This window comes from Rana temporaria, chromosome 2 (assembly GCF_905171775.1).
Source record: "Rana temporaria chromosome 2, aRanTem1.1, whole genome shotgun sequence".
In the NCBI taxonomy this organism is placed as follows: Eukaryota; Metazoa; Chordata; class Amphibia; order Anura; family Ranidae; genus Rana; species Rana temporaria.
In genome coordinates this window covers 15,985,929-15,999,720 of record NC_053490.1, presented here as the reverse complement: position 1 = coordinate 15,999,720, position 13,792 = coordinate 15,985,929, and the positions used below count along the sequence as shown (strand labels likewise).

The following is a 13,792-nucleotide window of genomic DNA, read 5'->3' as shown; positions in this document are numbered from 1 at the left end:
ATAATGGGTACAGCAGGTGTACAGACCTGGGAACTCAGCACAGGGATGGTGGGAACCCCTCATAATGGGCACAGCAGGCATGCAGAGGAAGCAAATCAATGCATGATTGGTGGCATCTTCTCATAATGGGTACAGCAGGTGTACAGACCTGGGAACTCAGCACAGGGATGGTGGGAACCCCTCATAATGGGCACAGCAGGCATGCAGAGGAAGCAAATCAATGCAGGATTGGTGGGATCTTCTCATAATGGGTACAGCAGTTGTACAGACCCGGGAATTCAGCACAGGGATGGTGGGAACCCCTCATAATGGGCACATCAGATGTGCAGAGGAAGCAACTCAATGCAGGATTGGTGGGATCTTCTCATAATGGGCACAGGAGGTGTGCAGACCCAGGAACTCGGCACAGGGATGGTGGGAACCCCTCATAATGGGCACAGCAGGTGTACAGACCCAGAAATTCAGCACAGGGATGGTGACATCCCCTCATAATGAGCACAGCGGGTGTACAGACCCGTGAACTCAGCACAGGGATGGCGGGAAACCCTTATAATGCCCACAGCAGGTATTCAGAGTTGAGAACTTAGCACAGGGATGGTGGGAACCACTTTTTAATGAGCACAACAGGTATGCAGAGTGGATAACTCAAACACAGAGATGGTGGGAACTCCTCATAGTAGGCACAGAGGGGAGTACAGAGCCAGGAACTTGACTCATGATGCGAGAGCCTCTCATGAGCAAAGAAGCTGTACAGACCCAGTAACTCAGAGCAGGGATAGTGGGAACCCCTCATAATAAACATAACAGGTGTGCAGGGCTGAGATATCGGTGAAGGGATGGTGGGAACCCCTCATAATGTGAAATCATGTTTTGGGTGTACTAACCCATCTTGTATGTGTGCTTGCAGGTTCTTGTCCTGAGACGTCTGTGACACCCAGCAAACCAAAGTATTGTGGAAATTCCTCCAACAGAGGCAGGCAGAGAACAGTACGGACGCGCGGGAGGTAATGCACTGCTGTTTGTCAGGGACTGGGGGAGCATTGTGGCTACTGGATTGGAGTTGTGCAATTCCTGTGCCCACCTGGCAGAGTTTTGCCACCTTTATATTTTTTGGGTATTTTGTGCGTATACTCGAGAGAGGAGCCGTACTGCAGGAGTTGGGAGTAGAGGCAATTTGCCACCTTTCTCCATGCCCCGGGTGGCAATGGTGGGTGTGTGAGTGGGTCCTCCCACCCTACCTGCTCCGCTTTGAAGCCCAACGGGGCAGAGGGACTCCCTATAAGGGAGTGAGAGGATCTGCCCTCTCAACCAGCCCTGTTAGTCCTTCGCCTCTCTTTTTAGAGACCGCGTGGTCAAAGTGCGTGCATGTTAACCCAATTTCGAGTGCGTGTAAGAGTGGTGGTTTTTGTGGGAGGGGGTGGGCGTACTAAGCGCAGGCTTACCTCGCATAGCACACCCACACCTGAGACCACCAAACTCAATTTACATGTAGGTGAGACCGGGATCCGAACCCCTAGCTGCAGAGGTGAATGGCTTGTCAGCGCAGTGCCAATCGCGTCATGCCACTGCAGCTCCCAGAGTTTTGCCACCTGATGCTGCCTATAGGGAGACTAAGTAGCCAGTCCTTGCTGCAGGCTCATTGCTCAGGACCTCAGTATTTTCCCCAAGTGCTGCATTACTTTGTTCCTGTATTTATAGTGTATGTGTTCTGGCTCCGCTCCTGTGTACTACATTCTGTTCTGCATTCCAGGCCCCGCTCTGCTGGATCTTCCTGATTACCCGTTCATCCTGTCCTGCTGGTTCTATATAGTTAGAAGTAAATTTCACTACGGCATGTGTGTCTTTACCAGGATGCTTGTAGGTGTATGTTTGTTTTGTGTTATGTGTGTCCTTGGCTTTGCAACTATTGTCATTTTTATCTGCGCTTAAAGCCCAAGGGCTAGATTCAGCATTGATTTACACCGGCGTATCTATAGATACGCCACGTAAATTCAAATCTGCGCCGACGTATCTTCTTTCTGTATTCAGAAAGCAAGATACGCCGACATTAGCCTGAGATCCGACTGGCGTAAGTCTCTTACACCGTCGTATCTTAGGGTGCATATTTACGCTGGCCGCTAGGTGGCGCTTCCGTCGTTTTCGGCGTAGAATATGCAAATGACCTAGATACGCCGATTCACAAATTTACGTGGCTCCCAAACAAAATTGGCGTCCTTTTTTCCCCACAAATAGAGCTTTCTTTTGGTGGTATTTGATCACCTCTGCGGTTTTTATTTTTTTTTGCGCTATAAACAGAAATAGAGCGACAATTTTGAAAAAAAAATGCAATATTTTTTACTTTTTGCTGTAATAATTATCCCCCAAAAAAGATATAAAAAAAAAAAAAAATTTCCCTCAGTTTAGGCCGATACGTATTCTTCTACCTATTTTTGGAAAAAAAAAATCGCAATAAGCGTTTATCGATTGGTTTGCACAAAATTTATAGCGTTTACAAAATAGAGGATAGTTGTATGGCATTTTTATAAAAAAAAATATTTTTTCTTTTTACTACTAATGGCGGCGATCAGCGTTTTTTTTTTTGTGACTGCGACATTATGGCGGACACTTTTGACACATTTTTGAGACCATTGTCATTTTCACAGCAAAAAGTGCTATAAAAATGCATTGATTACTGTGAAAATGACATTAGCAGTGAAGGGGTTAACCACTAGGGGGGCGCTAAGGGGTTAAGTGATTCTTACTGTAGGGGAGCGTGGCTGTAGGCGTGACATTACTGATCGTCGTTCCCTATATCAGGTAACAGACGATCACTGCCACACAGAAGAACGGGGAAGCTGTGTTTACACTCACCTCTCCCCGTTCTTCAGCTCCGGGGACCGATCGCGAGACACCGGCGGCGATTGGGTCCCGCGGGCGCGGTCACGGAGCTTCGGACCGGGTCGCCAGCGCGCCGCCGGTGGCGCGCTCGTGACCCATGGCTGGGCTCTTAAAGGGGACGTATATATACATCCCTGTGCCCAGCCGTGCCATTCTGCCGATGTATATCGTCGTGCAGCGATCCTTAACCACTTGAGATCCCGCCTATAGTCTAAAGACAGCCTCGAGGTGGCTCTCAATTGCCGGGAGGACGTCTTTAGACGTCCGCGAGTCCTCCAGCCACTGGGGGGGCACGCTAGCGCCGCCGGCTGCATGCGCTCACCCCCGACGCATCACTGAGATGCCGATGCGCGTGCCTGGCGGCCGCGATGTCCGCCGGGCACCCGCGATCGGTGGTGCAAGACAAGGACGTGGATCTGTGTGTGTAAACACAGAGATCCACGTCCTGTCAAGGAGAGAGGAGACTGATGCTGTGTCCCTTGTACATAGGGACACAGATCGGTCACCTCCCCCTACAGTTAGAAACACCATGCAGGGTACACAATTAACACCTTCCTCGCCCCCTAGTGTTAACCCCTTCCCTGCCAGTCACATTTATACAGTAATCAGTGCATATTTATAGCTGTATAAATGTGAATGGTCCCTAAAATGTGTCAAAAGTGTCCGATGTGTCCGCCATAAGGTCGTAGTCCCAATAAAAATCTCAGATCGCAGCCGTTACTAGTAAAAAAAAAAAGAATAAAAAAAAAAAAATTCTGTCCCCTATTTTGTAGGTGCTATAACTTTTGCGCAAACCAGTCGCTTATTGCGTTTTTTTTTTTTCCAAAAATATGTAGAATAATACGTATCGGCCTAGACTGAGGAAAAAAAAATGTCTTTTTATATATTTTTCGGGGATATTTATTATAGCAAAAAGAAAAAAATGTTTTTTTTTTTTTCAAAATCGTCGCTCTTTTCTTGTTTATAGCGCAAAAAATAAAAACCACAGGGGTGATCAAATACCACCGAAAGAAAGCTCTATTTGTGGGAAAAAAAGGACGCCAATTTTGTTTGGGAGTCACGTCGCACGACCCCGCAATTGTCAGTTAAAGCGACGCAGTGCCGGAAGCTGAAATTTTGCCTGGGCAGGAGGGGGGTATGTCATCTCCTGGATGACACCTTGTGTTGGAGAAGATGTACTGCGGGGGACAGTGATGCAGAGGAGATACGTCTTTAGCCCAGAGGGTGTGTGACTTGCCAAATGCATACTGCCTGCCAGTGCTCATCATGGTGCCCGCCAGCAGCCCGGTGCATTATTGTAAGACTAAAAGGGACTGCCTGGAGAGGAGCTGGAGTCTTCCTGAAGGCCTAGGCCATGATGGTGAGTAACACTGGTATGTCGGGGCTTGACAAATTTGCATTGAATCTAGGAGCCAGATAAAAAAAAGTTAGGAGCCAGTTTGTGCACAGCGATGTGTATGGCAATCTGCGTTTTCACGCGTAGGCTCCCCAATGCGTACGTTTATGTTTGTACGTGCGTTTATGTCAGGGTTTGACAAATTTGCTTGGAATCTAGGAGCCAGCTAAAAAAGTGAGGAGCCAGAAAACGCGCCCCGTCCCGACGAGCTTGCGCGTAGAAGCGAACACATACGTGAGCAGCGACCGCATATGTAAACGGTGTTCAAACCACACATGTGAGGTATCGCCGCGATTGGTAGAGCGAGAGCAATAATTCTAGCACTAGACCTCCTCTGTAACTCAAAACATGCAACCTGTAGAATTTTTTAAATGTCGCCTATGGAGATTTTAAAGGGTAAAAGTTTGTCGCCATTCCACGAGCGGACGCAATTTTGAAGCGTGACATGTTGGGTATGAATTTACTCGGCGTAACATTATCTTTCATAATATAAAAAAAAAATGGAGATAACTTTACTGTTGTCTTATTTTTTAATTAAAAAAAGTGTAATTTTTTTCCCAAAAAAAGTGCGCTTGTAAGACCGCTGCGCAAACACGGCGTGACAGAAAGTATTGCAACGATCGCCATTTTATTCTCTAGGGTGTTGGGATAAAAAATATATATAATGTTTGGGGCTTCTAATTAGAGGGAAGAAGATGGCAGTGAAAATAGTGAAAAATTACATTAGAATTGCTGTTTAACTTGTAATGCTTAACTTGTAATACCAACGGCCACCACCAGATGGCTCCAGCTTACACATCTGGTGGTAATAACTTGTAATACCAACGGCTCACCACCAGATGGCGCCAGCTTACACATCTGGTGGTAATAACTTGTAATACCAACGGCCACCACCAGATGGCTCCAGCTCACAAAAAACGCCAAGCCAAGTCGCCAGGACCCTATTTCTAGTCGCCATGGCGACCTGGCGGCCGGGATTTGTCGAGTTCTGGTTTATGTGCATGTCTCCCCTGTGCTCCACTGAATGTAATGCACTGCAGATCGCACTGCATTACATTCTTTCCTGGGGATCTGGAAGTGACATCGTACACATCGCTTCCGGGTCAGGAGCAATATGGGGAGGAGAGTTGACATGTGCTTGTTTTTCCTCCCTTCCTTTTACCCTGTGGCGCCTGCATTGTCGGTCCCGGCCCTGCAGATGAGGGGGGGGGGCACATTACGCATCACAGCAGAAGGCTTGTGGACCATCCTCAGTAGCAGGGCCCATCCTAGGCAGGGTGCATTGCACCCAGGCGCCTGCAGAGGTGGGGGCGCCAAACATCTAACAGACTCTCTAACAGAAGACCTCTCTGTGTCCTCTTCCTGTATTTTGTGGGAGGAGCATCTCTGTGGTTGAGTCGTTGCCATAGAAACATTTGTAAAGGGGAGGAGTTAGTAACATGACGACGCCCATGTGGGGGCGCCAGAAATATTTCTGCACCCAGGCGCCTGTGACCCTAGGATCGGCCCTGCTCAGTGGGACACAGTAGCCCGAGGCAGAAAGGCAGCATCACAGTCTGTCCGTCACCTGGCTACCATATGCATGTGATGGGCAGCGGCTCACTAGGGAAGGACAGCGCAGGAAGGTGGTGAGTGATGGGTGATCCAGTGACTGGAGCAATCTCATGCCACCCTAGGCTGGATGGCAGCACAGGGAGAAACAGAAGAGAATGCAAACACTTTAGACAAAACCGTGTCTCCCTCTTTGTGGTGGAGGGTAAAAACAACTGCCCCACACAACCCATCCACTCACTGGCCTAGATTCAAGAAGCAATTGCGTCTGCGTAACCATAGTTACGCAGCGCAATTGCTTACTTGCGCCGGCGTTACGAATGCTCCTGATTCAGGAACCTCGTTACGCCGACTGCAGCCTAAGATATGCGCGGCATAAGGCTCTTATGCCATCGTATCGTAGGCTGCATTCTTACGCAGGCCGCTAGGTGGCGTTCCCGCTGTGGTCAGAGTATAGTATGCAAATTGCATACTAACGCCGATTCACAACCCTACGCGAGCCCTGCGTACGCAGTTTACGTCGTTTGCGTACGTCGGCTTTCGCGTAAGGCTGCTCCTGCTAATAGCAGGGGCAGCCAATGTTACGTATACCCGTCAATCGCGCGTCACTAAGTTTAAATTTTACGTCGTTTGCGTGAGTGAATCGTGAATGGCGCTGGACGCCATTCACGTTCACTTTGAAGCAAATGACGTCCTTGCGACGTCATTTGCCGCAATGCACGTCGGGAAAGTTTCCCGACGGAGCATGCGCACTACGTTCGGCGCGGGAACGCGCCTAATTTAAATGATCCACGCCCCCTACGGGATCATTTAAATTACGCGCCCTTACGCCGGGCAGTTTTCCCGGAGCGCACACACAATTTACGGAGCTACTGCTCCGTGAATCGCGCGTAGCGCAGGAAATTTACCGAGGCGCAGCGGCAAAACGGTGCGCTGCGCCTCCGTAAAAAAAGGGGCAAAGCTACCTGAATCTGCCCCACTGGCGGTAAGATCAAGCCTGCAACACCTTCAACTGCAACCCAGCTGCCAACCTGGGAAGGAGATGTCGGAGGTGGGCAGGCAAGGGAAGCACTCCGGGCCGTCAGTGACTGCTTGCAGCAGCCCTGCCCCCACCAGAAGAGGGCGCCGGTTCCCCGGCAAAGGTAAGCCTTAAAACAGTGGTCATCAACCCCCGTTCTCAGGACCCACTAACAGGCCAGGGGCTAGATTCAGCAAGAATTTACGCCGGCGTATCTAAAGATACGCCGCGTAAATTCAAAGCTGCGCCGGCGTATCTTCTTTCTGTATTCAGAAAGCAACATACGCCGAAATTAGGCCAAGATCCGACTGGCGTAAGTCTCTTACGCCGTCGTATCTTAGGGTGCATATTTACGCTGGCCGCTAGGTGGCGCTGCCGTCGATTTCAGCGTAGAATATGCAAATGAGCTGGATACGCCGATTCAGAAACGTACGTGCGCCCGGCGGATTTTTTTTTTACGTCGTTTACGTAAAGGTTTTTTCCGGCGTAACGTTACTCCTGCTATATGAGGCGTAGCCAATGTTAAGTATGGACGTCGTTCCCGCGTCGAATCTTGAAAATTTTACGTCGTTCGCGAATAGGGCTTTGCGTAAATTACGTTCACGTCGAAAGCATTGGCTATTTGCGACGTGATTAGGAGCATGCGCACTGGGATACGTTCACGGCCGGCGCATGCGCCGTTCGTGAGAAATGTAATTTACGTGGGGTCGTGTTTTATTTACACAAAACACGCCCACCTCTTGACAATTTGAATTCGGCACGCTTACGCCGACAGATGTACGCTACGCCGCCGCAACTTAAGGAGCAAGTGCTTTGTGAATACTGCACTTCCCCGTCTTAGTTGCGGCGGCGTAGCGTAAATAACATACGCTACGCCCGCACAATGTTACGTCCCCCTACCTGAATCTAGCCCCAGGTTTGCAAGATACCTGAAGCACATGACAGGTGATATCATTTGCTGCTCAGTGATTTGCAGCAGGGCTTTTGTTTCTCAGCCAATAGGTGCAGGAACTCCCCCTTTCCACGTCACCCCTTTTCTCCGCCCCTGCCCACCTCCCAGTACCGCCCCTTTTAGACAATATCGAACCAAGTATCATTTTGTGATGCTAAGTAATTTGTTTGGAATTTGGTAATGATATCAAGAAAAACAGTAAAATAGACCCCCTGCTGCCAGCAACAATAGATCCCCCTAACAACAATGGACCACCCACAACAAAATCCCCCCCCCCCCCCAGAAACAATAGACTCCCGGCAGCATCAACAGATCTCCGCATTAACCACTTCTCTACTTTGGGTGTTTTTCAGATTTGGTGTTTACAAGACTAAAACATTTTTTTTTGCTAAAAAATTACTTAAAGGGGAGTTCCACCCACAATTTCACTTTTTAAATATAAATACCCCTGTAATACACAAGCTTAATGTATTCTAGTAAAGTTAGTCTGTAAACTAAGGTCCGTTTTGTTAGGTTGTTACAGCATTTAGACACTTTATAAAATAGAAATTGACTGGGGCCATCTTAAGTGTGGGCATCATGAAACCAGACTGTATGACTTCCTGGATTTCAGCTTTGCATATCTCGCACATGCTCAGTGCACAAGCAATGTAATAGGTTTCAGTCAGGTTTGCAAGGACTACTGGGAAACATGATGCCTATCCCAGAAACCCTTGCAAATAGCCGAGGCAAATAAGGAGGAGGAAGTAATGAAGGACTACAAAATAAAGGTATTTACAAGCAACAAATTAAATAAAAATTGTCCATTCTGAACACTATGAGATTAGAGCATGCAGCACAGACAAACATAAAAAAATGGGTGGAACTCCACTTTAAGACCCCCAAACATTATATATATATTTTTTCTAACACCCTAGAGAATAAAATGGCGATCATTGCAATACTTTTTGTCGCACCATATTTGCGCAGCGGTCTTACAATCGCACTTTTTTTGGAAACAATTAACTTTTTTGAATAAAAAAATAAGACAGCAATAAATTTGGCCCAATTTTTTTATATATTGTGAAAGACAATGTTACGCCGAGTAAAATGATACCCAACATGTCGCGCTTAAAAACTGCGCCCGCTCGTGGCATGGCGGCAAACTTTTACCCTTAAAAATCTCGATAGGCGATGTTTAAAAAATTCTATAGGTTGCATTTTTTGAGCTACAGAGTAGGCCTAGGGCTATAATTATTGCTCTCGCTCTAACGATCACGGCGATACCTCACTTGTGTGATTTGAACACCGTTTTCATATGCGGGCGCTACTCGCGTATGCGTTTGCTTCTGCGCGCGAGCTCGTCGGGACGGGGCGCTTTAAAAAAATTTTTTTTTTGTTTTCTGATTTATTTTTATTTCTTTTATTATTTTTTACACTGAAAAAAAAAAATAATAATTTGATCACTTTTATTCCTATTACAAGGAATGTAAACATCCCTTGTAATAGAAAAAAGCATGACAGGTCCTCTTAAATATGAGATCTGGGGTCAAAAAGACCTCACATCTCATATTTGGGCTTAAATGCAAAAAATGCAAAAAAAAAAAAAATGTCATTTTTTCAAATGACCAAAAAAAAAATTTGTCTCTTTAAGAGGCTGGGCGGGACTGACGTTTTGACGTCACTTCCGCCCAGCCGAGCTATGGGGACGGGCGAAGGAGATTTTTCCTTCAGTCTCGTCCCCGCTCACCAGCCGACAGCATCCGATCGCCTCCGCCGCTACCGACGGCTCCGGTAAGCGGCGGAGGGCGCGGGAGAGCGGCGGGAGGGGGGGGGGCCCCTCTCCCGCCACCGATAACGGTGTTCTCGCGGTGAATCCGCCGCGGAGACCGCCATTATCGGATTCCAGACCGCGCACACTAAAAATGGATACCTCGGTTGTGACAGCAGCTGCTGCCGTTACCGAGATATCCATCTTTAAAAATAGGACGTACATCGTCGTGCGCAGGTCTGGAAGTGGTTAAAAAAAATAAAATCAGCCCCGGGGGTCATGTAAGCCACTGCTTGAGCCTCATGTTAGCGGCTGAACAGTCATTTCCTCTTGTTGATGTTTAATGTGTTTGTGTCATCGGCAGAGGGAGGAGACCGTCTGGTAATCCACAGAGAAAAGAACGTGGCGGTCAGTACCCAACACAGCTCCCTCCTCCCGGGACAAGCTGCTGTCCTATCTGTGCAGGTGAGAACATGATTGTACTGTATATGGGCAAACGTCTGTCTGACTGTCGCCGTGGATCCAATGTCACAATTTTATCTCAGGCTTTGCCCCATGACAGCCCTGATTGGGATTGTTTTCACATATGATAAGTGTTACTAAACCCACAATAGTAAAATCCGTCTGTATATGTAGTAAAGCACGCTTGTTATATTCACTGTGGAACCTAAGGGGTTAATCCCCCGCCTTGTCTAAAAAGGTTGTTTGATCCTGTCTTCTCTGATCACCCCCTTCTTTCACTCCTGATAGAACAGAGCCTTGGAGGCACTCTGCACATGCTCAGTTTGGTGTGTATTGCTAGAGAGTTTTTCTTTCTTGGGAGAGTGCATGCGATCAGCACAGGGCCAATCGGCACTGTCCAGACAGAGGGTCAGGGGTCCTGCAGCCTCATAGGATAATTAGGAGAGAATGAAAACTCCTCCTACAAGCTTTAATCAGACACTGATAGAAGTCACAAGACTGCTATACTGTGTACTGCTGATGAGAAAAGGTATTCAGCAGTTTATATTTACTAAAATTATTTCATTTCCACGTTCTGTGTACTGTGGGAGACCAGATATAGTGAATGCAGATCCTGGGTTTAGTAAAGCCGCATACTCACGATCGGTTTGTCTGCTGCTGGTTTTATTTCCATCGGTGTAAAAATATAGAACATGTTTTAAATTTTTCCTATGGATAAAAAAAAGATAGAAAAATCTGATCGTCTGTATGGAACTCCATCGGTCAAAAATCCACGCATGCTCAGAATCAAGTTGCTTGGAAGCATTGAACTTTTTTCGGCTCGTTGTTGTGTTTTACGTCACCGTGCTTTGGCACGATCAGAATTTTGACTGATGGGCCCGGATTCAGAAAAGAGATACGACGGCGTATCTCCTGATACGCCGTCGTATCTCTGAGTGCGCTCGGTCGTATCTATGCGCCTGATTCATAGAATCAGTTACGCATAGATATCCCTAAGATCCGACAGTATTTTACACCGTCGTATCTTAGGCTGCATTTTCTGGCTGGCCGCTAGGTGGCGCTTCTGTTTGTTTACGCGAGGAATATGTAAATTAGTATTTACGCCGATTCAGGAACGACCGCCCGGCGCTTTTTTTTTTACGTCGTTTGCGTTCGGCTTTTTCCGGCGTATAGTTACCCCTGCTATATGAGGCGTAGCTAATGTTAAATATGGCCGTCGTTCCCGCGTCGAAATTTGAAATTTTTACGTCGTTTGCGTAAGTCGTTCGCGAATAGGGCTGGACGTAATTTACATTCACGTCGAAAGCATGACGATTTGCCGACGTCATTTGGAGCATGCGCACTGAGATATGTCCACGGACTGCGCATGCGCCGTTCGTTGAAAACGTCAAAAACGTGGGGTCACTACTATTTTACATAGTACACGCCCCCAACCAGCCTATTTTGAATTAGGCGGGCTTACGCCGGTCCAGTTACACTGCGCCGCCGTAAGTTTAAGCGCAAGTTGTATGTGAATACACAACTTGCTGCTCAAACTTACGGCGGTGTAGTGTATCTGAGATACGCTACGCCCGCCTAAAGATAGGCAAAGCTATCTAAATCCGGGCCATGGTGTGTAGGCAAGACTGATGAAAGTCAGCTTCATCGGATATCCGCCGAAAAAATCCATCGGACTAGATTCCATCAGATATCCGATCGTGTGTACAGGGCTTAACATTTTAACCAATTAAGGACCGCCTCCTGCACATTTACGTCGACAGAATGGCACGGCTGGGCACATGCACGTACAAGTACGTCCTGTGCTAGTACACAGCCGTGGGTCGCGCTCGCGGCCCGGTCCGAAGCTCTGGGACCCGCGGACCCGATCGCCGCTGGAGTCCCGCGATCGGTCCCGGAGCTGAAGAACGGGGAGAGCTGTGTGTAAACACAGCTTCCCCGTTCTTCACTGTGGCATCGTCATCGATCGTGTGATCCCTGATATAGGGATACACAATCGATGACGTCACACCTTGTGGTTGACTCCCAAACTGCAATTGTCATTTTCACAGTAAACAATGCATTTTTTGCTGTGAAAATGACAATGGTCCCAAAAATGTGTCAGAAGTGTCCGCCATAATGTCGCAGTCACTAAAAAAATCGCTAATCGCCGCCATTAGTAGTAAAACATTTTTTTTTATAAAAATGCAATAAAACTATCCCCTATTTTGTAAACGCTATAAATTTTGCGCAAACCAACCGATAAACGCTTATTGCGATTTTTTTTTTTTTTACCAAAAATAGGTAGAAGAATACGTATCGGCCTAAAATCGCCCCCCCCCCCCTGCTACCTTGTCCCTGACTTTGATTGGAAGCAGCGGGGAGCCAATGGCTCCCAGTGCCCCAGCAAAGCCAGTGAGACCAGTAAGTGAGGGGAGAGAAGAGCTGGAGACATGCACAGCGCTGAATTAAATGAGGGCTCAGGTAAGTATAGGGAGGGATATTCATGCCTAAACATTTTTGACCTTAAAAACAAAACACCAGGGAGACTTTGGGTGTGGCGGAGGGTCTGTTTGAAACATGGCTGAAGTTCCATTTTTAATCATCTTGTGCACCCCTGATGGCGCCTCATATAAGTAAAGCTTCTATTTTATCACATCGCCTTCATCCTGGACTATTAAATAAGCATGTTTTACTCTTTTCCTTTCCAGGGTACTTTCCTGCCGATGCCCTTCCTGTTCACGCCTCTAGCTGCGGGGAAGTCTATCAGCCGCCCAGTATCGTCTTATCGTCTTCAGACGACGATTCCTTGGACGGCTTCCAGGTCATTCGGGATGTTCCAGAGTCCTGGGTCACATGCCCGCTGTGTGCGTTCCGCTTCCTGAGCACTGAGATAGAACAACACGCCAGCATGTGTGGGGAGTGAATCTTCGTCAGGACCAGTGGAGTCCTCCTACCGTCAAACCTCTTACAGCTCTGCGCTGGCCGCTGAACTGCTGTGTCATGTAATGTCATACCCCGCCAACTGGGGGCACTGCATGGATTCTTGGAAATGTATTTGCACTAAATTATATGAGTTCTTTGCCAAAATCTAAAGTGGACCTGTCACCCACCTTCTCACGCTGCAATCAGGAAAGTTTTTAATTTAGGTTTTAATATAATAGTTTTTTATAAGATAAATGTATAGACTATATGTAACGGAATGACCCGTGACAAACAGAGACTTTGGAAGGATGAGGGGTACTCCTGTGCCAGCGTCACTAATAACTCTTGTGTCTAGGGTCACCCTGTGTCCCTTTTGGGCATAGGGTGACTGGGAAATATTAATTAGAAATTACATGAGATGGGACATTACTGATAGTTCATATTGCAGGATCTTGAGATATTGCAAGTTGTTGGTTAATGTTGACCCAACCGGTCAATAGTGACTCATTCCTCTGTGTAGACTGTTGACATGCTAATTGAGTCTGCTTCTGAAAGACCTCTCATTGTGTGATGCTGCTTTGTGTGAATTCTATTGATATAAGATGTGGAATGGAACTTGTCAAGCTGTATGCGGAGACAGAACGTCTGTCTAAGATGTGGAATGGAACTTGTCAAGCTGTATGCGGAGACAGAACGTCTGTCTAAGATGTGGAATGTGACTTCTCAGGTGTAGTAATTAGGTCATGTTAAAAATGTCAGCCCGGCGCCGAAATGTCTGGATAGTGATTAGTAATTAGCCCATCTGAAAGTGTATTGAAGCCACAGTGTGTGATGAGGGGGGTGGAGAGTCTCTTTGTTCCTTTCATGCTTGAACTGTATAAAACC

The 13,792-nt window shown here is 47.3% G+C and overlaps 1 protein-coding gene across 2 annotated transcripts in view; it reads left to right on the top strand.

The window, feature by feature from the left end:
- LOC120928847 (DNA repair protein XRCC1) overlaps positions 1-13,249 on the top strand; it is a 30,157-nt gene extending 16,908 nt beyond the window's left edge. For both annotated transcript variants that reach the window (XM_040339871.1, XM_040339872.1), the window contains 3 exons: positions 908-1,004; positions 9,909-10,009; positions 12,694-13,249. In XM_040339871.1, the coding sequence (XP_040195805.1) occupies positions 908-1,004; positions 9,909-10,009; positions 12,694-12,908 (413 nt within the window). In that variant the 3' untranslated portion in view covers positions 12,909-13,249. The remainder of the gene's footprint in view (positions 1-907; positions 1,005-9,908; positions 10,010-12,693) is intronic.
- The last annotated feature ends 543 nt before the right edge of the window (positions 13,250-13,792 follow it).